This window comes from Doryrhamphus excisus, chromosome 10 (assembly GCF_030265055.1).
Source record: "Doryrhamphus excisus isolate RoL2022-K1 chromosome 10, RoL_Dexc_1.0, whole genome shotgun sequence".
Taxonomy (NCBI): Eukaryota; Metazoa; Chordata; class Actinopteri; order Syngnathiformes; family Syngnathidae; genus Doryrhamphus; species Doryrhamphus excisus.
This window is the reverse complement of record NC_080475.1, coordinates 7,859,894-7,887,413: the sequence shown is the minus strand read 5'-3', so window position 1 is coordinate 7,887,413 and position 27,520 is coordinate 7,859,894. Positions and strand designations below refer to the sequence as shown.

Here is a 27,520-nt window from a genome sequence, read left to right as displayed (position 1 = left end):
CACAGGATTTATGTACGTCATGAAAATATGCAGGAATTGGCCTCAATCTGGTTGCATTCCATGGTGACGTCCATCTCCAAAACATCCAAGTGTGGTGGAATCACAACATGTAATCAAGTCCCAACCGCAGGCTGGCACAAAATCATTCAGCAAAAAGGCTTAGCCCGAGTGCTGCGGCGTGTTCATGGGCGCTCGTGTCGCCTCAGAGAGTATTTGTGCTGGTCTGAGGTCAGCAATGACAGACAGATAGCTGCCAGCGCTAATGTGGGAGGACAGCGTGCTATGATGAGCCAACAACGCCGCTCCACGATGCTTCGCCGTCGCTAGAATATTCTCACAACAAAAGGACGACATGAACGCATCGGCCAGACGTGTGTTATCATCGCATTGGACTGAACTAACTTACAGTATACGGGGGGGTGTTTCTAATAGTCTGGCTGCATATTAAACTAAACAGAAATGTATGGAAATGATTTCATACAACTTTTTTGAGATCCAGAAAGGAAAATAAGTGTCCTGTCCTGTGGCCGTGCTTTGTGCCCTTGCCTCCTCTAGGGGACAAAAGGGCATCATGGGGGGGGGGGGGGGCAAATGAAATGTAAAATGCAGATGCAGGAATCCATTTTCATGATTCTTTTGTAGTCATTCCTGCATCCGTGGAATTGTTTACCCCCAACTATCCCTCTGGTGCAAACACAAATACAATTGAAGTAAATACAGCTGAGGTCCACTGGGGTAGGCTCCAGCTTACCTGTGACCCATAAGCTGGAGAAAAAATGGATGGATGGATGTTTTTCCAAAGGACCTGCCCTTGTCCCCACAGATGCTATCTGCCCATCAGGACAGTAGAGAAGGTCGCTACGCCACCCAGGATAATTATGATAATAATAATAATAATAATCATCACTGCACTTCTAGAAAATGTGCATCATCATCATCATCATCACCATTGTTGGACGTATACCAAAGGTGCTGTAGCTGCACAGGAGAACGTATTTTTATGTTGTCTCCTTCTCGGCTAAATGCTCACCGCCTGGCTGAGGACCAGCCAGATTTGTGGAATGCCACTGGCCGGAACGCCACTAGCCGGAACGCCACTAGCCGGAACGCCACTAGCCGGAACGCCACTGGCTGGACGCAACCTTTTTGAGACAGTGATAGTTGAAACATTGGAATTCTGTGAAAGAGGAATGGGAACGTTGCTTTGTAGTTCCTGTTGCAAGGCAGATGTGGGATAGACTTCCAGCCAGGAATGTGTGTCTGTCACTACAGGAAGAGATGGATAGCAGGAAAAAGGAGGAGGGAAAAGCGGGTGCAACAAAAGAAGAGAAGGTGAGACAAGGTGAGGAGCAGATTGCCTTCCTAGCTCCTAGCTCCTCCCTCCTCCCTCCTCCCACCCGTCCACCACTATTGTTCCTTGTTTTCCTTCCACTGCCCCCCCACTCCACCAAGGAGCCCCCATCTCCCCCCTGATGGAGTCAGTGGTCCCAGACTCGGGTGGAACAATAGCCAGTGACTTTATTCCCATGCACCTCCCAGGAAGCGGCGCCCTGAGGTGTGGAATTCTATCACTTATCCACGATCATTCCAGGGACAGTAACAAAGGAACCACATTCTCTTTTTCCTTTCTTCAGATTAGACTCCCAGGCTTTGGGGGGGGGGGGCTGATGCAATGTGGGTGATGAGGGCATTCCAGACTGCACACCTGTGTTCTTTGTGGGGGCTGATGGCCAGTATTTGCTGGTCCGTTCCACTGACCCCCCCCCCCCCAAGGAGGGTAGAGGCCAGCATCCCAGCAGCCGGATGGAATTGGATAGGAGCACGGATGCTACTTGTCTAGGAATATGGAGGAGTTGAACAAATTAGTAATTAGTAATATCTGTAAGTGCTGGGGGGGGGGGGGGGGGGGGGGGGGGCGCTTGGCTCTAATGTCACTTGGCATTGCAGTGACCACAAATGACACTTTGGGTTGAATCAGCATCTATCACTCCCCCCCCCCCCCCCCCCCCCCCCATGCCAAAGGTTCAGACAAGGAGGTTTGCATATTTAGAAGTGAGCCCTGAAAGAAGTTTGGGATGGCTCAAAACACTCGGATTCCAAAGGCGTGGTAAAACTGCCCCTTTGTGATGTCACAGAGGGGCGGACTTCCTTATATGGTTCATGTGACCAATCACAGTGGAATGGGCATGCCCGGAGGCGGGCCGTGGATGGAATAAATGAAAATATTTTCGTCAGGAAGCACAAATCAAAGGAAATCCAGCTGGAATAGGTGCAGATTCTGGAAGATCTAAAAACTTGTCTGTACTGGTTATTGTGTGTAGCTGCTCTATAGAAGTCCACAACTCAATCCAAAGGATGGGAAAATGAGCATAATCGGTCCCCGTTAAGCAGAGTATTTGAAGATAATTAGTAAGTGATAAAATAGCGTTTAATCGAAGTAGCTGTGTTAGTAGTAGTAGTACGTTACTAGAATTAGATTTCAAGCTAACTTGATGAAGTTATTCCAAACGGAGATGTACTTCCAGGTCATGGACGTTCCATCCTTCAGTTGTCATGTACCAGTGGCGTGGGGCTCCATAATTAAAGCACCCACACTCACAAACCAATTAGCCCACAAATGAGTCTTGCTGTTCTCAATCCCGGTGTCACCAAGCCGTTCTTCCAAGGAAGCACGGAGGAAGAAAGGGAAGGAAATGAGTGTTCATAAAGGAAGACCGAGTCCAACGCTGTGACGAGTTAGGTGCTGCATGCCACCGCAGCACAGCTTCATTGTTATTATGATTTATTTCATAATGAGCACCTCCCCCCCCCCCCCCCCCCCCCCCCCCGCCCCCGTCTGCCATACAAAGGCCTGATTGAATCTGGCATTCCATTAGCATGCTAAAGAGGCCCGGCTTCATCTGTGAGCTGCTGATTGACAGTGGATATCATCTCTGTAATTGGGCCTGATACCGGAGCCAGTGTCGGCGACATATCGCTAGGGAAGGGAAGAAGTTGGGGGGGGAGTAGAAAGGGATTTAAAAAAGGGGGTTTTGGGAAAGAAAGGAGAACCAATGAAAAAAGTTGGTTTAATTAAACCAGCTTCTTTCTATCTGTTGGGGTTCAAACCTCCTCCAGGGAAGAATCGCTTAGATTATGCCAGTTTGAAGCTACACTTCTAGTGACATTTATGAAAAAACTGTTGTGTTGTCCAAATCCTGCTACTACGCAGGCATCACTTGAGGCTCCACTGTACTCAGTTTTATATCCTAATATAATAATAATAATAATAATAATAACACCACACTTGACAGCGTGAGGCGCATTAATAGTGTCTGCTGTCATCCTGTTCTCCACTAAAATGTGCCTGCAAGGTTTTGGTGATGTGTGTGCACTGTGCGCCTGTCAGTCAATTTACCACTGCGCTTCGCCTGCGCCAAAATACAGCAGGTCGGAGCTGGCAAGCTTCTAGGGCACCTTTGGTGCGCTGTTTTGTCACCAAATTGTCACGGCGCCAAGGTGAAACTGTGGACACCTCCGATGGTGCGCCGCCACGCCCATCTCGGTGCGGCTCAGTCTCCCAAATTACCATATTTGCCGCTCATAATGGTGCGCCTTGACCCCCCGCTATGAAATTAGTGGTCTTTGTGTCCACCGTCTACACCGCTTTTCTCCTGCAGTAAATCAGCATCATTGAGAATAGATTTGAGAATAAATACGCTCATAATCAGATTAGATTTATGTTCCTCTGGGATTACGGTGAAGGTTGCTACTTTACAGATCCACTGCATTGTCCTCTAGCATTTTCATTCATTCATTCATTTTCTACCGCTTTTCCTCACGAGGGTCGCGGGGGTGCTGGAGCCTATCCCAGCTGTCTTCGGGCGAGAGGCGGGGTACACCCTGGACTGGTGGCCAGCCAATCACAGGGCACATATAGACAAACAACCATTCACACTCACATTCATACCTATGGACAATTTGGAGTGGCTAATTAACCTAGCATGTTTTTGGAATGTGGGAGGAAACCGGAGTACCCGGAGAAAACCCACGCATGCACGGGGAGAACATGCAAACTCCACACAGAGATGGCCGAGGGTGGGGATTGAACCCTGGTCTCCTAGCTGTGAGGTCTGCGCGCTAACCACGAGACCGCCGTGCCGCCCCCTCTAGCATTTTATTACAGTTAAATGTTATGTTTCTGTAGATATGATTTGTCATCATCGGTGGTTCCCGCCAATCTCCACCCAAAATGTGAGCTTTAGCATGTGTAGCTTTAGCGTGCTAGCATCTGAGGCCTGCTGACATGCGTGGTGGTGTTGTCACAGAGAGCATGTTCGTCTTCCCGCTACACCGCCAGCGCCGGCGCCGGCACCGTAGGCGCTGACAGATGAAACATCAACAACAAACCATTTTGGAGCTTTGCTATATGTTCGACACACACATACTCACACACACACACACACACACACACACACACACACTCTCACACACACACACTTTCCCTTCTTCGCCGTGTGCTGCTATGATGTTGAGCCTCAGACTGCAGCAGTGCGAGGCAGTGAGACGGAAACACAGTGATGGTCGATGACGGAACTGAGGGGACTGTGAGAGTCCAAAGGAGGGGTGACAATGCAGTGGGGGGGGGGGGGGGGCAAAGGACCAAAAGTGCGTCAAAAAAGTGTTGGTAGATGTGCACGCTGAGCAGACCCTTGCAGTGAGCTCCAGATTGTGACGTCGTTGGGCGCCATAAAAAGTGTCACCTTGTTCTGCACCATGCACACGCCGCAACCTCGTGTCCAGCTCCCTCCCCCCGTTGGGGGGGGTGGGGGGGGGCATGCATCATTCATGAGCAGGATGCGTTTGGCCGCGTCATCGCCTCGCATTGCTGCCAGTAACATTCCCTGGCATTGGATTCACCTTTGCGGGGGCCTTGGGGCGCAATGCATGCACAATTCCGATGTTTAACCAAGGGGAAGAGTTTTTCCAAGATTTCCAACACTTGTGTTTTTTTTAGTAGTTGGATCTATTTTTAACAACAACTCAAACATATGAAAGATGCACGTCTATTCCATCCTGTAATAAAAACCAAGCGCTATAATTCATATGAGAATTGATGTTTAGGAGCGAAGAGTTCCAATGTCATGTGCTAATTATCAAACATGTGACATATTCTGTCCTCAGCATCCTTTAGCGTGGCCCGCCCTCTTCTCTGAGCGCTAATGTTGCAGCCTGCCTGCCGTGAAGGTCACCCTCCCCGTAGCTACGCATTACACAGGAACACCCAGGCAGAATACGATACTGGCCTTCGGGGGCGGTCTGGGGGTTGTGTCGCTAAGGATGTGAAGGGCTGAGCTAATGGAACCCAAACGGGTGATTTTTATTCTCCAAAAAGGGCGAACAAAGGCAACGAAAGACAAAGCGCGCGGCGAGTAAAAGATGGAGGCAAGGACGGCGCTAAGATATGATGAGGCACGAGGCTTGGAAAAATACTCACGTTTACTCACAACCAAGATGGCCGACAGAGGCAAGGTCACCGGGAGACGAAAGCAAAAGTGCTTCAATTGTCGCCGCCTGGTTTACCGCCTGGTTTACCGCCTGGTTTACCGTAAAAGTAACGCAGTCAGCTCAAAGATATCAAACAATCAGCACTAATTAAGAGGCAAAGTGTTACTATTTATTGAGACGTTAACGAGTGATTTGTTCAGTGTATTTAATGCTGCTTATGATCGGCCAACCAGATGAGGGTGGGGGCGTGGCGAGATGGCGCCACCAACGGACCCTGTGAACTACGCAAGCGCCACGACCGCTTGAAGTCTGTAAAATTAAATAATGAGAAAAATACAAATTAAAAAATCCAAAAATTGTTACAACTATAATGATGAAAATGCTAATATTAATGATGATTATAATAATGGTGATAATAATAATAACAATAATAATGGTAATAATGATAAAGATTATAACAATAATGATAATAAGAATAATAATATTCCAATGATAATAATAACAGGGTAAAACAAGACAGTGGCATGAAGATGATTATATCTTGCATTTATAAGCTTTTGCTTCTGCCTACTCCTTTTGGGCTTGTGATCAGATAGCTGAATACAAATGTAAATAATGGAAAGTTATATTTTCATTGATGTAAGAATAATGGAATGTTTCATATATTTGCCCAAAAAAAAAAATAATTATAATATTTCCATAGCGTGTGCTGTGAATATGATGGCTGGTCCGGGTACAGGAGCCAGCAAAGACCAGAACACGTCACAGAGTGCTGGCCCGTGCCAACGATAAAGCCAAAGACCGCGAGCTGTCTCCCTGCTGGCTAATCCTCTAAATGAAGATTTGTGGCATGGCTGCTTGGTGATTACCGGACCAGCAAAACTGGAACATTATTATCTTTGGAAGGGCTGAATATTTCATACACCTCTTATATTCTACTTCTCTGTACTCTTGTATTGGAGTCCGTATTGGAGGTTGTGCAAGCGTCCATATGTGGTACTCTATGTTGCCATGCTATCTACTACGTGTAAAAGTAGCCCTAATATTCCCAGTATTAGTCAAACAAGGGCTTTATTTCATGATTATGAAAGTCATGGTCCAAGCTGGCATGGACTTGGATCCAAAGTAGAGAAGGGAAGAGTAGCAACCAGTCCTGGTTTACACTGATGACCTCAGCTACCTCTTGGCCCCTGACAGCCTTCTAATCCACACCTCTGGCATCTCCCTAGCCGCCCCTCCCTTCCCTCTGGCCTCAGAGGGGAGGGGCGGGGAGGGGCGGGGAGGGGCAGGGAGGTGCGTGGTGCAGGTCCTGGCAAAGCTTCATCCCCTCCCTCTTATCCCGGTCGTTCCAGCCGGCAGAGCCGTGTGCTGGGATAGGAGTCTGCGAGGAGACGGTGTGCATACCAGACGGCTGCACTCGTTGGCTTTAACGACGTCCAAATAATTAGTCCCCTGGTGGCTGTGGGCGAGGTGGCAACACGCAAGTCCAGATACTCCCATCATGGTATCACTCCACCGCTACGCAGCATCGTAGACACCGTTCAAGGCCGGGTGGCAGGTTGGATGTGTAGGGTGGAAAAAGTGTGGCTATTTCCAAAATGCTCCATTATGGATTATTAACATTATGGATTATTAACATTATGGATTATTAACATTATGGATTAACAGCTGGAGCTCAAAGCTTCTTATTACAATTATTTTTCATTTTGTATTGCAGTGGAATTTTACTACATTTTAAGTATTCGACATTTTTTATAAAAAACATAAAAGGTGCTAATTGATGCCCTAAACGCCATCTTTGTGTTTTATGAGTCTGCCACTTGACGTTTTTATACCATCGCCTTCGGGCTTTTTGAGAAATAGTTGGCACTTTACGGTTCCAATTTCATGGCTAAACTGTTTTGCTAAAATATATTCATTATTAATCTTGCTGTTTTGTGTTTGAATGCTGCCTGTTATTAGTCATAAATATGCACAATGAAACAAAATGTTATGTATTTTGCCTAATTAGCCTAATTAACATAAATACAAATATAAGGGCTGCACGGCTGACAAGTGGTTAGCGTGCAGGCCACACAGCTAGGACACCCGAGTTCAATTCCACCGTCACCCATCTCTGTGTGGAGTTTGCATGTTCTCCCCGTGCATGCGTGGCTTTTCTCCAGATATTCCGGTTTCCTCCCACATTCCAAAAACATGCTAGGTTAATTAGCGACTCCACATTGTGGGTGTGAATGGTTGTTTGTCTAAAGGTGCCCTGGGATTGGCTGGCCACCAGTCCAGGGTGGACCCCACCTCAGCTGGGATAGGCTCCAGCATACCCCTGCGACCCTAGTGAGGATAAGCGGCATAGAATAAAGATGGATGTCCACAATATTTGTTAAATATGACTATAGGGGTGTTATTTCATGTGTATAGGGCTCTAATAATGTATACTATTATATTTAGGAGGTGGTGTAAAGGATTTTAAAACTACAAAAGTATTTGATTTTGAATTCTACTTTGCATAAATTCTCTTAGCACGGTCTGCAAAGGAGGGAAGTGTACTTTTGTTCCGGAGTGTAACTTGTACAGTGGAGGGAGGCCACCCACTGAGGTGAAGGGGTGATAGGATGACATTCCCGACAGTGGGTCATCGATCGGACTCATGTGACCTAAATTCCATGAGTCAGAGGTCAGGTGATACAAGATAGGCTTGAGCTCCATGTGTTTTGGAAAAAGGAATACATTTCTTCCCGTAGGGAATCTTATCATCTGGTCCGGACTCTCTCCTTACTGTTGGCTCATTTCCTGTTCTTCTCCTTTGTTACCTTTCATGCCTACCGCCCCCTTGCCACCTTAAATACCCTTTGTCATGATTGGCTTCGCTTGTGTCTGCAGGTCAAGGGTCAATGATCTTACCAAACTGATGTTATGCTCCAATAATTAGTAAAGATATTCTAATAAATAAAATAACGAGGGTGGCCAAATGTATTTACCTGCCTACTTTAGTTTAAATAATTATTACACACTTCCTGTAAATCCTATAAAGTTGATTTCCCGTCTCATCCATCCCTGTGTTGGTCTGCTCTAGGATACCTTTACCTGGAATGGTTCATCCCAACAACCTGGCCTTTACTAAGGAACATCTTGGAATCTATCAGGGGCCCCAAACCTATTTATACCACTGTATATATATGTGTGTGTGTGTGTGTGTGTGCACGTGCACGTGCACGTGCGGGCCCCATGATCACCATCATGACCTTGCAGCATCTCAAGGAGAATTGATTTCTCTTTGGGTCTTTGTGTGAAACCTTATCTACTTGGAAGAATTTCCTCTTCCCCTTAGAGCGGAAAGGCGCTAATCCTCCTTCATACGGACACTTTTCACTCCATCTTATCCCTCCGCCTCCCTCTTGGTCCTCTTAGTCCACCCCACTCTCGTCTTTGGGGTGTACAGAAATACAGAAATAGAGCAGCTAGCCATGATTAATGCAACATCCTTTGCTGCCAAACGTTTACTTTGCTCAAATGTTTTATGCTTGGCTGCTGTTTGGGGGGGGGGGGGATTCGTACTCCTTCACGCTGCTACAGAATGAGTTGATCAATGTCACACTTGGAGCCTTAACGTTTGATGAGCCTGAGGTTGTTGGGACAGAATGCAGCAGCTACTGTACTGCTTATGAGAAGGACATCAACCCACAGGGAGACCTTCTCAGTTGATGGACAGGAAGCCATTTATTGTGTACAAATAATATATATAATATATATATATATATATATATATATATATATATATATATATATATATATATATATATATACATTCCTTAACCATGTGTTAACTAGGTTATTGCTAATACGAAGGTTATGAAAGGGTTATTTGACTGCATGTAAACAGCCACTGGTGTGTAGTAGTGCAGGTGTGTAGTAGTGCAGGTGTGTAGTAGCGGTGTGTGCACGTTGATGTAAAATGACACATGATCTCCTGCTCAGTCACCTTGAGCATTGATGTTGTGCTGATCATTGCCAAGGGAGCAGTAATGACACCAACAAAGCAGAGGAACAATGACAAGCACCTCCTTCACTCTGCCCTGCTTTACACAGCCAGGTGCTCCACATGGATGCGCTCACACACCATGGCTTTGCTCTCCACCATTCACTCCACCATTCCTATAACTGCATGGTCGTTGGTCTCCTACATTGGTCTCCTACGTTAGTCTCCTACGTTGGTCTCCTACATTGGTCTCCTACGTTGGTCTCCTACATTGGTCTCCTACGTTGGTCTCCTACATTGGTCTCCTACATTGGTCTCCTACGTTGGTCTCCTACGTTAGTCTCCTACGTTGGTCTCCTACGTTAGTCTCCTACATTAGTCTCCTACGTTGGTCTCCTACATTGGTCTCCTACATTGGTCTCCTACATTGGTCTCCTACATTGGTCTCCTACGTTGGTCTCCTACATTGGTCTCCTACGTTGGTCTCCTACATTGGTCTCCTACATTGGTCTCCTACATTAGTCTCCTACATTGGTCTCCTACATTGGTCTCCTACATTGGTCTCCTACATTGGTCTCCTACATTAGTCTCCTACGTTGGTCTCCTACAATGGTCTCCTACATTAGTCTCCTACGTTGGTCTCCTACATTGGTCTCCTACATTGGTCTCCTGTATTAGTCTCCTACATTGGTCTCCTACAATGGTCTCCTACATTAGTCTCCTACATTGGTCTCCTACATTGGTCTCCTACATTGGTCTCCTACATTGGTCTCCTACAATGGTCTCCTGTATTGGTCTCCTACATTGGTCTCCTACATTGGTCTCCTGTATTGGTCTCCTACATTGGTCTCCTACATTAGTCTCCTACATTAGTCTCCTACATTGGTCTCCTACATTGGTCTCCTACATTGGTCTCCTACATTAGTCTCCTACGTTGGTCTCCTACATTGGTCTCCTACGTTGGTCTCCTACATTGGTCTCCTACGTTGGTCTCCTATGTTGGTCTCCTACGTTGGTCTCCTACATTGGTCTCCTACGTTGGTCTCCTACGTTGGTCTCCTACATTGGTCTCCTACGTTGGTCTCCTACATTAGTCTCCTACATTGGTCTCCTACATTGGTCTCCTACATTGGTCTCCTACGTTGGTCTCCTACATTGGTCTCCTACATTGGTCTCCTACATTGGTCTCCTACATTGGTCTCCTACATTGGTCTCCTACATTAGTCTCCTACATTGGTCTCCTACATTGGTCTCCTACATTGGTCTCCTACATTAGTCTCCTACGTTGGTCTCCTACAATGGTCTCCTACATTAGTCTCCTACATTAGTCTCCTACATTGGTCTCCTACATTAGTCTCCTACGTTGGTCTCCTACGTTGGTCTCCTACATTGGTCTCCTACATTGGTCTCCTACATTGGTCTCCTACATTGGTCTCCTACGTTGGTCTCCTACGTTAGTCTCCTACATTAGTCTCCTACGTTGGTCTCCTACATTGGTCTCCTACATTGGTCTCCTACATTGGTCTCCTACATTGGTCTCCTACATTGGTCTCCTACATTGGTCTCCTACATTGGTCTCCTACATTAGTCTCCTACATTGGTCTCCTACATTGGTCTCCTACATTGGTCTCCTACGTTGGTCTCCTACATTGGTCTCCTACATTAGTCTCCTACGTTGGTCTCCTACAATGGTCTCCTACATTGGTCTCCTACGTTGGTCTCCTACATTGGTCTCCTACATTGGTCTCCTACATTGGTCTCCTACATTGGTCTCCTACATTGGTCTCCTACATTGGTCTCCTACATTAGTCTCCTACATTAGTCTCCTACATTAGTCTCCTACGTTGGTCTCCTACATTGGTCTCCTACGTTAGTCTCCTACGTTGGTCTCCTACATTGGTCTCCTACGTTGGTCTCCTACATTGGTCTCCTACATTGGTCTCCTACATTGGTCTCCTACATTGGTCTCCTACATTGGTCTCCTACATTGGTCTCCTACATTGGTCTCCTACATTGGTCTCCTACATTGGTCTCCTACATTGGTCTCCTACATTAGTCTCCTACATTGGTCTCCTACATTGGTCTCCTACATTGGTCTCCTACATTAGTCTCCTACGTTGGTCTCCTACATTGGTCTCCTACATTAGTCTCCTACGTTGGTCTCCTACAATGGTCTCCTACATTAGTCTCCTACGTTGGTCTCCATTGGTCTCCTACATTGGTCTCCTACATTGGTCTCCTACATTAGTCTCCTACATTAGTCTCCTACATTAGTCTCCTACGTTGGTCTCCTACATTGGTCTCCTACGTTAGTCTCCTACGTTGGTCTCCTACATTGGTCTCCTAAGTTGGTCTCCTACATTGGTCTCCTACATTAGTCTCCTACGTTGGTCTCCTACATTGGTCTCCTACATTAGTCTCCTACGTTGGTCTCCTACAATGGTCTCCTACATTAGTCTCCTACGTTGGTCTCCATTGGTCTCCTACATTGGTCTCCTACATTGGTCTCCTACATTAGTCTCCTACATTAGTCTCCTACATTAGTCTCCTACGTTGGTCTCCTACATTGGTCTCCTACGTTAGTCTCCTACGTTGGTCTCCTACATTGGTCTCCTAAGTTGGTCTCCTACATTGGTCTCCTACATTAGTCTCCTACGTTAGTCTCCTACGTTGGTCTCCTACATTGGTCTCCTACATTAGTCTCCTACGTTGGTCTCCTACAATGGTCTCCTGTATTAGCACCCGACTGGACGCAAAACAAACAGTCAGAGTGGAAGTCATAATGATGCTTTGACCTAAGAGTTTCCCTCCTGAAACCGGATTGGCTAAGAGAAAAGAGGCTGCTGCGTCTTCACCCCCACCCCCACCCCCCCCCCCACCCCCCACGACATCACACACAATCTGTCAGTGAAGTGGCATCTCATATCAATCTTGCATCCTTGGTCACTCAGACAATATGCAGCTCATTCAATATGATGATGATAGCAAGCGTTAGTGCACGGGGGGGCCAAGGGGGGGTCAAGTCCAATGTAATGTTTCATCACACACAATACCGGATCACAGACAGCATATGACCCTTGGACAAGCACCGCCCATCACTGAGCTCCTCTCAGCTCCTGAGCTCAGCTGTCAAGGTTTTATTTGTGTGTGAAGGAGTTGACCATAAACGCCTCGGCATCGACCTTTAACATCCAGACGTGTGTGTTGGATCCCCAATCCCATCCAGAAGTCCAGACTGGACAGTCCAAAGTTTCTCAAGAAAAGAGATGACTTCAAGACGTCTCTCAATGGTTGGTAGCTTTAGCATTTTAGCGTTTTCTACAGCATTGGTAGCATCTAATCCAGGGGTGCTCACACTTTTTCAGCATGCGAGCTACTTTTAAAATGACCGAGTCAAAATGATCTACCCACTACAAAAATGCAAAACATCTATTTATTTTCAAATGTATTGAGGATTATTTGTACGTACAATGTATGTTGATGTACCTTACATAACCAAATGAGCCAATATTGCAAAACACACATAATTAACTATTAACATTTTTTGTAATTACCTGAGTTTACTTTGATGACTTGCACTGAATTGAACCAGCCAGGGATGCATAGTCCGGACAGTAGCTGCTGATAGCCAGCCTCAAGCACACTTCCAAATGTTTATCAGTCATGGATAATATCCGTATCATAATATCCGTATAATATTCCATATCCGTATGGAAGTGATATGTTTTTTGCCTTTTTACTTGGTCCAGTTTTTGCCTTTTTACTTGGTCCAGCTCCTTCACTCATTTTAGTGACCATAAACTTTAGCGAGGGCTTTAAAATCTCGCAATTCGCCGACTAGCTTAGCACTTTGCATCGTTGTTTACGCATGAGCGGTGACCTAAAGGTCAAAATTCAGTTGTCATCTGACTGGTTGTCCTGTATGTCAATCAAGTAACGGGGATGGATGATAGGCTGACATCGTAAGTTCTGCTGCACTTAGAGACGTTGTTTGATGTGATTGGTCGCCCGAAGGGCAACATTCAGTTGTCATCTGAATGGCTGCCCTGTATGTCAATCAAGTGACGGCATTGATGCTGGGATGATATTTTTTTAATGTCACGCCGCGATCGACCAGTGATCGACCAGTACCACCTCCGCGATCGACCGGTAGATCGCGATCGACTTAATGAGCACCCCTGGTCTAATGTGTCTTGGGGTACGACCAATGTATAAAAATCTCAGCTAGCGCTAATTGTGCATCTGTATATCAACCTACCGGTCTCACACCACTTTTCTTTGTTCAAGTGCACGATGACGCTAGGTGAGGTCTTGCTGACGTACGTCTGAGAGCGTTCATCTGCCCTCACATGGAGCTACCCAGCTGCTTATCAGATGGATGCTGCAGCAAAGCAGGCAAGATGACGATTCTCTGCTGTGACATTCATAACATAAAATACTTTTTTATGTAACTCCGGTCCAAATTGCGGCGCGGCACGCATGAATAAAAAGGAGAAAGTGTTTCATGTAGTCATCAACAAGCGGTCCCAAGAGGCTCAGGGCCGGGGCGTGCCCCCACAAGTCCGCTATGGAAGCCAGCCTTCATCAGGCAGCTGCCTGTCTGACTTCCTTGTACTTTTGTGGTAGAGCTTGTCGTGCTAAATCATTGGGCCTTGAAGGCCTCGCTGGACATCGTGATGTACCTGAATGCAACAGGACTGAAAAAAATACAACTTTGTTTTGGCAAAATATTTTTGTGTGGTACTAATGCAGTTTTCTACAGTTCACAATATTAATGTGTGTTACTTACAGCAATTTTTTCCTTGAAGAGTTTTCATAGGCAACATGTTGGCACTTGAATTCATTCTTCAAAAACAGGGTTGGGCGATATGGACCTTAGCGTATATCACAATATTTTTGGGCTGTATCACGATATGATGATATAACAATATTAAGAGTCTTGTATAAAAAGCTACAAACCTCAACCTATATCGTGAAATACACTTTCTCAAATTGTAAGGCATATTTATTTATTGGTAACAATCTGGCAAACTTTTCTAATGGGATGTCAGCCTCTGTACAGCATCTGTAATGCCTGTGCTGGAAGGAAGATGTAGTCACCCATGCAATGCCAACTGCGTATGGAAGATAGAATATTGTTTACACAGTTAGACTGCACAGTGTGCTTTTATTTTGAAAGCTGGTAGTACGTCCTCTGTGTGTCTGCACGATGAGTTGGGTACAAGAATAAAGAAGCTTCCCGTCTTCACTCAGAATGTGCACCCTGTCACCCCGCAGTGCCAAACATTAAACCAAGCCATTGTGTCCTCGGATACGGGATCATTGCACCCGGCCAGTCCAGATGGTCTTAGAAGACGTTTCACATCATCTGAGGCTTCGTTGGTCTACTCTCAAGACTCAAGAGGACAGTCAGCATAAAAAGTTGCTCGTCAGCGTATTTAATTCCCAAGAATTCCCAAGCGTCTCGTCCACTAAAACACCTTAGCGATATCTGGGCGATGCAAAGGATCCCAGTGGGACAAAGTGTGTTCTACGCATAGCAAATATCTGACTCATTAAGACGTTCTAATTAATGTGTCATTTTGACCTCAACCGGAGAAAACGGGAAAGAAGTGCGTTTGTGCTCAAAGAATACATTCTCTCTTATGTGACTTGTTGACCTCCATGGGCCAGGTGAGGGTGGACCAGAGGGGGGGTGAGGAGTGAGTGAATGGAGTGAGCGTTAGCTATGCGGACAGGTCATCGGAGAAGGAGGATTCGTGAAGACAGACCGCGCCCGAAGTGGGCTCCCAAAAACAAAGACAAAGAGACAGATGGCCTGCATTGCCCCGAGCCGAGGAGGTGAGCGCTGACTCGGATGGACAGCCAGATGAAACATACGACATCCGAACATCAACTGGGGGGGGGGGGGCTCGGGCTCCCTGCGCCACAAATTGTTCCCATGAAGCTAACAAAGTGGAGCGTCCCGGGAATGTTTCCCGCCTGTCAAACTGCCATCATGCAGCATTTGTGGTGACCGTGGCAAAGACACGTCTTGTCTAACAAGTACAGCCTCCAGGAAGAACCCTCCAGGCGCAATAATGTTAGTAGACCTTCTGCAGCTCCACGTTGAGCACAAAGCATCTCCTGCCATTATCGCTAGTTGGACTATTTGGACTATTTGGCACCTACATCTCCACCTCCAAGCTATTTTACTCCTAAATTGGCACCAATGCAAAACAAAGAGGTTATATGAAGGTCGTATCTGCTCAAGGTCATTCCAAACCAACAGCTCATAGCAGCATGTTGATGTTGATGCAGTCAGTAAGTACACACCTTCACGCTGTACAAGCAGTTTTTCATCTAAATAGGATTTTTTTTATCCTTTGTTATTATTAATACTTGTCAGAGAAACGTGTGTAGAACATTTCCAGATTTGTATCATTGCACCGAATATGATGGTAGAAGGTCCGCATCAGCACACGTCCTTATCGCAAAGGTCGTTACAATGACATCCTTATCGCAAAGGTCATTCCAATGACATTACCCTTTTCAGACGATGAAAGCCACAAATGTCAAATTGCTCAACAGCACATCAGCATGTAAATGGAGCAGAATGGTAGACTGGGGGAATCATACGGTGGGGGGGGTTGTGTTAAAGTGGAAGATCCCACCCACCCTTAAATGCACTGAAAGCAGAGAGTGGTCTTATTTAAGGAAAAATGTCTGTGCTGATGGAGTTTGTCGCTGCAGCAGCTGACCGCTAACGTTGTCGCTGTAGCAGCTGACCGCTAACGTTGTCGCTGTAGCAGCTGACCGCTAACGACCGCTGGCGTTCACACGTGCCGACCAAATACGTTTTCCAAGAGTTCCTCCCAGCAGCACGCTGATCAAGACGGGGCTTGTCTAACTGTTAAATCGCCCCCCCGGAGCAGCCGCAGACACAACAACCAAACCAAACGGGTGGTAAACTCCAAGAAGTACAAACATTGCAAAGTAAAACTTGCATGCGGGCTCACGTGTTGTTGCGTAATCTGCATCATCATTGAAAAACACGCTCGCCCTGAATCGTCTAGGCAGGCGTTAACGCAAAGTGGCGTCTCCGGCGGTGAACGCAGCAAAACAATTAACGCACGCAGACTCCCTGACACGCGCACTCAAGTGAGTATGCTAGCAGATGCTGGCATCGATGGTGGTAAACATCATAAACACGCCCCTGCTAGCTTGGACACGTCCGTGCGTGCATGATTGGTCATTTGGACTTACAGCGGCGAATCCACAAGGCAGCTACGTCAGGCATGCTGGTCCCTCTCTGGCACGGCCACTATGAGGCCGGAATACTAAATACCGAAGTGCTGGCTGAGTCAGAACACGACATGACTGGAGAGCTAAACGCTAAACCGAGAGACTGAATCCAACGTACATGTAAACAGAGGTAGTTCATATTCATATAGTACATACAGTATACTTGGCAAGACATCATATCCACATATGAGGACACTAAATTTCATATAAATATAATTCCCACATGTAAGTACGATCCTTCACGTCTGGGAGCAACATATGGATGCCAACAGAACGCTGACCAAGTTCTTGGTGGTACGGTGACATCATCAACGCATCATTGGTCTCCTGGCAAGATCTCGTAACCTTCAACTTTTTACATTCAAAAGACGCAATCATCATCAACTCACACGGTCGACTTTGCTAAGCGTCTTCAGGTCATGTGAGCTGGGTCATGTGACCCCAACAGCCAATCAAATCATACAGTTGAGCTCTAAGGACTTTGACCTTCGCTGTCATCAGTCACACCTGCCCTGTCCGCGGCATCCCATAATGACACGCTGAGCTTTGCTGACAGATGGGCTCCAAAGCGGGCAGAGCGTCCTAATGATGGGATGGATTTAGGGACGCAACATCCTTGACCTTCCATGCATCAACAACCAGACGCACACTCACCCAATATCATGCTGCGTGTCGGCTCTGGCGCCCCCGTATCGTCCCTCAGTGATCAATAGTCCGTCCGCAGAGACGTCCTCCACAATCCAGGAGGCAACTCACAGAGGTTCATGTGAAGATGACATCTGCTGGTGGAGATGCCGGCCGGGGTGCCTGGCTACCTGTGTGTGTGTGTGTGTGTGTGTGTGTGTGTGTGTGTGTGTGCGTGCATGTGGAGGAGGGGTCCAGTGTTCCTGCAGCTGTGGCTCAGGTAAGCCTGAAGATACTATGGACTGGTTTAGTTGCAAAGGGGAAGAGAGCGCGAGCAGAGTCTGGAAGGGGAGGGGGAACCCAAAGTGAGGTAACCAATCAGAGCAGGAGTCCACGGAGCCAAGATCTCATTCTCCAGCAGCCAGGAGGGATTGCGGTGATCTCGGAGAAACGGCTGACAGACAAGTTCTCCTCAAGTGTCGTTCCATAATGAAGGCAAAGAGCTTCACGCACGTCCCTGCCTCGGACACGCACTCGCTTTCCGAGGCTGAGTCTCCCGTTTTGGGGTTGGGTATAACCCAGAGGCACCTTGCATGCCTTCGCTCTGATTGGTGGCAGCCGCGACCAATGGGAGCCGCCGCAGACGCTTGTCATCATGCAGAGAGGAAGTCATGACTGAGAATGTTATCTCCTCCCACCGCGCTTTCTCACAGTGCTTTCCCACAACCCCCCTGTCTCCGCACACACATGCACACACGTGCACACACACACACACACACACAGCTCCACCTCCCTGCGGGCTGTTTGACTGTCACATCTGTTTATTGCCGTTTGTGTCCACTGCTTCTCTCCTCTACGTGTCCTTTGACTCTCGTGTGTCGGTGGACTTGCCAAAGGATTAACCTCCTCTCTATTTGGATCCTTGTGCCTCCTTTTTCTTAACCTACTCAGGCAAGGTTACCTATCCAGACAGGGGTGGGGGTGGGGGCGGGGGCGGGGGTGATGGTGGGGGTGGCGTGCAGAAAGAAGAGATGAAATAGAAAGTGACGGGGCAGAGGAAGCACTCGGAAGGACGGGCAGATATTAAACGTAACACAAAGTGACAGCGGGGTGCTGTGATTGGCTGGCGGCCCGTCCAGGGTGCAGCCCGCCTCTCGCCCAAAGACAGCTGGGGTGGGCTCCAGCGTAACCCTAAGCGTCATAGAACGTGGATGGCTGGGGATGAAGAAATGTGGAGTGACAAAAAGAGACGACTGGGGTCTTCAGTAAGGGCGGATGCTCTCCTGAAGCTCCACTCCAACAACACAGCAGAAGGAGGACCTTTTGAAAAGCACACCGGCGTTGGTAATGTTCCTGCAAAGCTCTGCCCTTAAAGGGAGGCTTAACAAAGCTGTCAAAAAATAATCCCTGTGGGCGTGCATTCTTGCTAACACATCCATAGCTAGCACGTTAGCCCGGGGCGACAGAAACTGCTGCCTGATGTTCACGGCACCTCCTCTTGTCCTCCATGCTGCCTTCACTCGCTCTTCCAGCAACACAAACCCAACCACTGCCACACTAAAGCACCCTCCTCACACAAAGGCTTCCTGACAACGCTGCTAGCAACACTGGATGTAAACACAAAGAACTTTAAGATGGCTTCATAGGGACCGGATTTGGTCAGTTGAATTAAATTAGCAAATCTCCAATTAAACGGATTAATCTCCAATTAAACGTCCATTGTTAGCTTGCTGATATGAACTTGTTTCCTGGTGTTATAATGAACAGAAAAGGGAAAGTAATATGTGTTCATGTTGTTTTCCTTTTTTATGACTGTAACATGTTTATTATCATATTCATAAATGGTCTTTCCTGTTGTGTAATCCAGTATAAGGACAGTGACTATTCCTGGTCCAAAATGATCCAATCCATCCATACAGCGATGTGCTGCATATAGCTTTGTATATAGCTTTGTATATAGCTTTGTATATAGCTTTGTTTATAGCTTTGTTTATAGCTTTGTATATAGCTTTGTATATAGCTTTGTATATAGCTTTGTTTATAGCTTTGTATATAGCTTTGTATATAGCTTTGTATATAGCTTTGTATATAGCTTTGTATATAGCTTTGTATATAGCTTTGTATATAGCTTTGTATATAGCTTTGCATATAGCTTTGTATATAGCTTTGTGTATAGCTTTGTGTATAGCTTTGTTTATAGCGTTGTATATAGCTTTGTTTATAGCGTTGTATATAGCTTTGTATATAGCTTTGTTTATAGCTTTGTATATAGCTTTGTATATAGCTTTGTTTATAGCTTTGTATATAGCTTTGTATATAGCTTTGTATATAGCTTTGTTTATAGCTTTGTATATAGCTTTGTATATAGCTTTGTTTATAGCTTTGCGTATAGCTTTGCGTATAGCTTTGTGTATAGCTTTGTATATAGCTTTGTTTATAGCTTTGCGTATAGCTTTGTTTATAGCTTTGTTTATAGCTTTGTTTATAGCTTTGCGTATAGCTTTGTGTATAGCTTTGTATATAGCTTTGTATATAGCTTTGTTTATAGCTTTGTTTATAGCTTTGTATATAGCTTTGTATATAGCTTTGTTTATAGCTTTGTTTATAGCTTTGTATATAGCTTTGTATATAGCTTTGTATATAGCTTTGTTTATAGCTTTGTATATAGCTTTGTATATAGCTTTGTTTATAGCTTTGTATATAGCTTTGTATATAGCTTTGCATATAGCTTTGTATATAGCTTTGCGTATAGCTTTGTTTATAGCTTTATGTATAGCTTTGTTTATAGCTTTATGTATAGCTTTGTATATAGCTTTGTTTATAGCTTTGTATATAGCTTTGTTTATAGCTTTATGTATAGCTTTGTATATAGCTTTGTTTATAGCTTTGTTTATAGCTATGTATATAGTTTTGTATATAGCTTTATGTATAGCTTTGTTTATAGCTTTGTTTATAGCTTTGCGTATAGCTTTGCGTATAGCTTTGCGTATAGCTTTGCGTATAGCTTTGCATATAGCTTTGTTTATAGCTTTGCGTATAGCTTTGTTTATAGCTTTGTTTATAGCTTTGTTTATAGCTTTGTATATAGCTTTGTATATAGCTTTATGTATAGCTTTGTTTATAGCTTTGTGTGTGCTTGTCAGCACCAAAGTTGAGGTCGGGTTTCCTCATTAGTTGTCATGCTATCAATAATTCAGAGATGGTCCTTGTCTGTGTTCAATGGTCCTGGTGCTAATGTGCTGTCAAGCCAAAGGGGGCCCCGGGTCCAGTGCCACTTTAATGGATGTCATGATGAGAAGGTGAAATCGGAGCACCGTGATCCCGTGTCACCGATGGGAAAGACGATGGAGGCGGAGGACAAGGAGACGGCGGGCGTCGGAAGGCCTCGGGACGGATGGCTTCATCGGACAGGTGAGCCCAGGAGAAGGTGAGGGAATTGGATAATTGGGGGTGTTCATTTGCAGCTGACCAAAGATTGTTTATTGTGACGATGGCGTGATGACCTCTGTCATCTCTCAGCTCACGGGAGACATGTTGTGGAACCGAGAGAGAAATATTTTCTAGGAATAACAATATGACCTGATCACATGCTGTGCTGCTACGCTCTTTATGAATGCAATTGATAGGAATGATATTTGGCTATTTATAGGAATGATATTTGGCCATTTATAGGAATTATATTTGGCCATTTATAGGTATGATATTTGGCCATTTATAGGTATGATATTTGGCCATTTATAGGAATGATATTTGGCTATTTATAGGAATGATATTTGGCCATTTATAGGAATTATATTTGGCCATTTATAGGTATGATATTTGGCCATTTATAGGTATGATATTTGGCCATTTATAGGAATGATATTTGACCATTTATAGGAATGATATTTGGCCATTTATAGGAATGATATTTGACCATTTATAGGAATGATATTTGGCTATTTATAGGAATGATATTTGGCTATTTATAGAAATGATATTTGGCTATTTATTGGAATGATATTTGTCCATAGGAAGACTTGCAGCGATGCTTATTAGAGTAAAGTGTTCTCCTAAAGTGGACTCCTAGAGAGCGGCTACACACAATAACCTGCACAGAAAGCTTTCTGGATCTTCCAGAATCTGCACCTATTCCAGCTATAGTGGCCACGTACAGTCCACTGTGATTGGTCTCACGCCCGAGGGGCTCCAATTGGTTACGAGCTACAAGTAGCTCATGAGCTACTGGTTGGAGACCCCTGACTTACCATGTATGAACAAAAATTATGGGAAAAAAAACAATATACTTTTATTACATAAAAAATAAAATGAACTCTTAACTCATTGACTGGCAGCCATTTTCATTCTGCCAGAGTTTTGGGACATTTTTGGTGAACTTTGAACCCACAGAATATTCAGTTTTAGGACGACATCAACATTGGAAAGAGTCAAATGAAATGGATTGAAAGGGAAGATATGTAGGATGGTAATATATATTTCCAATGAGCTATCTTCAATATTTCTAGTTAATGAACATAATGAAGTTTATGTTTTTTTACGAGTGCAGGAGTTGGGGGTGCATGGCTTCCGGTCAAATGTCTGAAGGGGTATGTGATGTTGGGGAACCACTGCCTTGCAGTATTTATATGCACAATGGCGCCCTCTGCTGTACAAAAAGGGTATTAGACACATAATATGATGTAGATGTACACGACATAGAAAGGATGAACGGTTACGTGGGTTTTGCTGCCCTCTCCTGGTGTGACCATGGAGACACACCTCCAGCAACATCCGGAATGAAAGGGAAGTGCTTATACTGTATGTTTATGTACTTTATGGATGGGAAAAGTCATATTAAAACTATATAAAACTATAAAACTGGACAGAGGGAACATCAAACCTTTTGCATTTACTGGACACCCAGGATAGTCATTCATAGGCAGCTTACACTCCAGTCATACGTCAAGAACCTGAGCCCACCGTGGTGGTCCCCCCCCCCCCCCCCCCCCCCCCCCCCCACATGGAGGCTTGTTGTTGACCCACAGTCTGCACTGAGGTCCTCTATGATGGCTTTGGGTTTCTTGTGGCACCACGGTGGTGAATTTAGAGCCTGACTACAAGGGTCAAAGGTCAGGCGGTGCCCGCTGAGCAGTAGCCAATAGCATACTCGCACTTCCCCCCTAAAGCTGAGGTATTGAGGTATTCCAGTGCTACCAGGAGATCAGTCCCAACGTATTACACAAGTCCCACAATGAGCTCTACTGATAACTTCATGAAGAACATTACAGCTCATGAAGAGCATGAAGGACATTACAGCTCATGAAGAGCATGAAGAACATTACAGCTCATGAAGAGCATGAAGAACATTACAGCTCATGAAGAGCATGAAGAACATTACAACTCATGAAGAGCATGAAGAACATTACAGCTCATGAAGACCATGAAGAACATTGCAGCTCATGAAGAGCATGAAGAACATTACAGCTCATGAAGAGCATGAAGAACATTACAGCTCATGAAGAGCATGAAGAACATTACAGCTCATGAAGAGCATGAAGAACATTACAGCTCATGAAGAACATTACAGCTCATGAAGAGCATGAAGAACATTACAGCTCATGAAGAGCATGAAGAACATTGCAGCTCATGAAGAGCATGAAGAACATTACAGCTGAGTCAGCCCACAGTGATCACGATGACCTCTCGTTCACGAGCTAGCTAACAACAGACTTATGGGCAAAATTCCCCCCAAAATAATGTTAGTTAAAGTGATCTTAGATATTGGTCCTGTGGTCTAAATGTCCATATCGGATCTAAGATCTGCATAGTCCCGTGTAAGTCATCACAGAGGCCAATAGAACTCACAGTTTGGACTGAAGCTGTTTGTGTGTAGAGACCTTTGCCGTCCCCCAGAAAGAGAATGTTGAAGTTGACTGTCAGACTAACACGTCCGTGACGTTTTTACACCCCCGCTGGAGAACAGGACATCTTTCTTTCCAACCTAATTCCCATCACACAGGAGCAGCACCGTCGCTGCTCTTATGGGCTGAAACCAAAACCACTGGCACCTCCAGTATTTCTCATCCTCGCCGTCTGGCGTTTACACTCGGACATCCTCATAGTGGGAAAGCACATTCTTAATGACACTCTTATTTTATTGCCACTATTAGACAGGATGTGTGGCGCTCTTATTTTGAAGGCTGAAATGTGTTGAAAATGTGTTTTGACAGTTGCTAGGTGATAGCTTGATGAGCGGCCGTCGTCGTTTCAGACGCTACCATCCTAAAAAGCTTGGTTACACGAACAAACAGTAAAGCAGCCTGAGGGCCACCAGCATGCTCTAATAAACTACACGTAACATGCTAAGATCATTACACACCTTTGGGATGATTTACTCCTATTTTCAGGGGTCCACTTGGTCTGTAGTATACCCCCCCAACATCGTCGTTTCACACGCTACCATCCTAAAAAGGTTGGTTACACGAACAAACAGTAAAGCAGCCTGAGGGCCACCAGCATGCTCTAATAAACTACACGTAACATGCTAAGATCATTACACACATTTGGGATGATTTACTCCTATTTTGGGGGGTCCACTTGGTCTGTAGTATACCCCCCCAACATCGTTGTTTCACATGCAACCGTCCTAAAAAGCTTGGTTACACGAACAAACAGTAAAGCAGCCTGAGGGCCACCAGCATGCTCTAATAAACTACACGTAACATGCTAAGATCATTACACACCTTTGGGATGATTTACTCCTATTTTGGGGGGTCCACTTGGTCTGTGGTATACCCCCCAACATAGATTTGATGCCACTCAAACCAGACCGAGTGGGTGTTGGGGGTTGCATATAGACGTGTTAAAAAGATCATTCCAATCAGACAGTAAGAGCGGACAGAAAAAGGTTCCATTCTTACCTGCCCCCCACATTGATTAGACCTCCTGAGCTTCCCAGGTCAGATCTCCAACTCCACAGGCAGACTCAGAACTTACTTCCTTAGATTGATGGATTGGTTGAATTATTTGGAAAATAGGTCAGAAGAAGGAGAAGATATCCTGCCACCCGTACCACCTTTGGTGGTAAAGTCCTGGACTTAGCACCTTAGTCAAGCATCCACCACCAGCACCAAAGCATCACCCCCCCCCCCCCCCCCCCCCCATCCAGTCCACATCTACTCCCTCCCTCCCTCCCTGCTCTCCTTGCAGCTCCATGTGAAAACATCTACGCAGGGCCTTGGAGTGAGCAGCAGAATGAAGAAGAGGAAGAAAGGAGCAGGTAAGGCTGCAGAGAAGTGGCCAGGAAAAGTCAAATGTTGGTGAAGTCATGGGGGGGGGGGAGGTTTAGAACACGTTGCTGAAAGGACGTTTGTGGAGAAATACTTTCAACAACTTCAAATTCAAGGAATATAAGGAATATTAGGAATATAAGGAATATAAGCAATATAAGGGATATTAGGAATATAAGGAATATAAGCAATATAAGGAATATTAGGAATATAAGGAATATAAGCAATATAAGGAATATTAGGAATATAAGGAATATAAGCAATATAAGGAATATTAGGAATATAAGGAATATAAGGAATATTAGGAATATAAGGAATATAAGGAATATTAGGAATATAAGCAATATAAGGAATATTAGGAATATAAGGAATATAAGCAATATAAGGAATATTAGGAATATAAGCAATATAAGCAATATTAGGAATATAAGGAATATTAGGAATATAAGCAATATAAGGAATATAAGCAATATAAGGAATATTAGGAATATAAGGAATATAAGCAATATAAGGAATATAAGGAATATTAGGAATATAAGCAATATAAGCAATATAAGGAATATTAGGAATATAAGCAATATAAGGAATATAAGCAATATAAGGAATATTAGGAATATAAGGAATATAAGCAATATAAGGAATATAGGGAATATAAGCAATATAAGGAATATAAAGAATATAAGCAATATAAGGAATATTAGGAATATAAGGAATATAAGCAATATTAGGAATATTAGGAATGTAAGGAATAGGAATGCAAAAAGCTAATTTTATGGATAAAAATGTTGGCAGCTCACCAACAACAACAACTGAGGAAAATATGGCATTTCCTGTGCTTCTCTAGTTCTAGTACTATAGTTCTAGTTCTAGTACTATAGTTCTAGTTCTAGTACTAGTTGTTTCTACAGATAATGGGGTACTCGCTCATCCCTAGTTAAGACCTGAAGGGGGTACAAATGTTTTTTAATCTAAATGAAAACATATTTTGGTACATTGCAGCAGTATTTTTGTTTATTTTGTTCTTAGTCTATGTGATGGTCCCACAAAAGGGTATTTATTGTCAGATTTGGGGTGGGTGTGCACGCCCACCAATCTGAGTCCAATCAGCGTTAATTAGACTCTGCTGTGAAAGCTGCTAAGGTCACCTGCTGAAGTCTCCTGAGGGGAGTCCATCAGCAAGTTCTACCTAAGCTCCACACGTTAGGCTAATCCACGTTGGCTACGTCATGGCCAGCATTGAAGACTTCACCAGAAGGTTTGATGTCCACGGCAAGATGTACGGTCATGAGTTCCGGGAGAAAACCTTTGCCGACTGGCCCTTTCGAGAGGACTGTAACTGCACACCTGAGAAGGTGAGTACTACACTTTGGAAGTAGTCGGCTGTGTTTTCATGTATTGGATGTATTAGCTTCAGATGAAGTAAGCTAAGTGTGCACCGGCTGCCATGTTTGTTATGTAAACGTCATGTAAACATTTGGTCACTAAGGGACTTGTTGCTGTGTGAAACTTCCCATTGGAGGCTTGGTGAGATGGGATTGGGATTATATTTATGGACTCTTGGATTATGTCTAAAGTACACATAAACATTAGTATTGCATCATCACTAGTACTATAGTATCCATCAGCGCTCCATTGGGCTGGGTAGTGGGGTTCCGTGGAAGTGGAACACTGCCCTCTAGTGGATTTCTTTCACATCACATCTATCTTCCCAGTGAGCTTCATGGCCCGGTTTGATAAGTTGTCCAGTCTAACACGGTGACCAGAGGTCCTGTTTTCCGAGGACATGCCCTGTTTGACCATCCTGGAAAAATGACCCTGTCCTGGTTTTCATTGTTTTCCTGTTGGGCCACTCATGACCGGCTGATATTTCTGGTATTTTATAAGTTTTGGGAGCTATACAATATTTGTACATAATGTTGCATAACCAGAAGATTTGTCTTTGGTTATTGATGGTGTTTGTTTGGCGTTTGTTCATACATGGGTGCTATATATTTTCAATATCTGAGTCTTATTGCCGTGTTGCGTTCACTAGTGGGCACCATAAAATATGTTGAACTCTGAAAGAATCCGTCTGGCGTCCACAGATGGCCAAGGCCGGCTTTGTGCACTGCCCAAGTGTCAATGAGCCTGACGTGGTTTGTTGCTTCTTCTGTCTGATCGAGCTGGAGGGCTGGGAGCCTGATGATGACCCCTGGTGTGTTGCACCTCATCCATTCGGTTTTTGGTAGCTTTAAGTCAAATCATTCAATGAGACGTGGCAACATGGCCGACGTTCTAACTTGTAGACGCTTCCCTGACTCCAGGTACGAGCACATAAAACGCTCGCCTACTTGTGGATTCCTCACCATGAAGAAAGACCTCCTCTACTTGACCGTGCCGGAGTTTTACCTCATCGAGAAGGAAAGGTTAAAGATTTACGTTGTGAGTGTTCTTGCGTGGATTTAAGACGAAGCTTACGTACGTTTGGTCTTCTTAATCTCTTGTTTTTGTTGTAGAGAAAGGTTTGTCATAAGAGGATGGCGTATCTTCGAGATGAGATAGATAAGGTCCGTCGGTCCTTGACGTGCCAATTGTTGATTTAAGATTCATGTTCATAATATAAATAAAACCTTTTAATACCTTGGTTGTTGTAGTATTGTTGTAGTATTGCTGCTGACCACAAGGTAGCGCTTTGGTTCAACTACTCGCCACAAACTTGAAGCTACCAGATGTTTCCACAAGCATCTTAAATGAGAAGACTGGTTGCATGACAATGGCGTCGCCGCTTCCTTTTCCAACGCATACTTGCCATATTCCTGAAGGTGCCGCCATCTTCAGCATCCCTTTTCAAACCTTGACCCTGGACAGATGGCCCCAAGCCCCGCCCCTTCAATACCAACTG

At 44.9% G+C, this 27,520-nt stretch overlaps 2 protein-coding genes across 4 annotated transcripts in view; one reads left to right on the top strand and one right to left on the bottom strand.

Annotated features, from left to right (window-relative positions):
- Positions 1–17,907, bottom strand: part of LOC131136491 (zinc finger protein 385A-like) — a 46,150-nt gene extending 28,243 nt beyond the window's left edge. The window contains exon 1 of one of the 2 annotated variants that reach the window (XM_058083368.1): positions 17,402–17,907. In XM_058083368.1, coding sequence (XP_057939351.1) covers positions 17,402–17,411 — 10 coding nt within the window. In that variant the 5' untranslated portion in view covers positions 17,412–17,907. Of the gene's footprint in view, positions 1–16,461; positions 16,951–17,401 lie in introns of those variants that run through there. The other variant, XM_058083369.1, reaches the window with a different exon arrangement.
- Positions 17,908–25,711: 7,804 nt separating this feature from the next.
- On the top strand, positions 25,712–27,228 carry LOC131136494 (baculoviral IAP repeat-containing protein 5.1-like). Of its 2 annotated transcripts, none has more exons than XM_058083376.1 (4): positions 25,712–25,991; positions 26,724–26,863; positions 26,943–27,060; positions 27,135–27,228. In XM_058083376.1, the coding sequence occupies exons 1-4, from the start codon at positions 25,866–25,868 to the stop codon at positions 27,219–27,221; spliced, it is 471 nt and encodes a 156-aa protein (XP_057939359.1). In that variant the 5' UTR covers positions 25,712–25,865; the 3' UTR covers positions 27,222–27,228. The 2 variants fall into 2 exon arrangements, with proteins under 2 accessions (XP_057939359.1, XP_057939360.1); XM_058083377.1 differs by having other exon boundaries at positions 25,714–25,991; positions 26,724–26,833.
- The last annotated feature ends 292 nt before the right edge of the window (positions 27,229–27,520 follow it).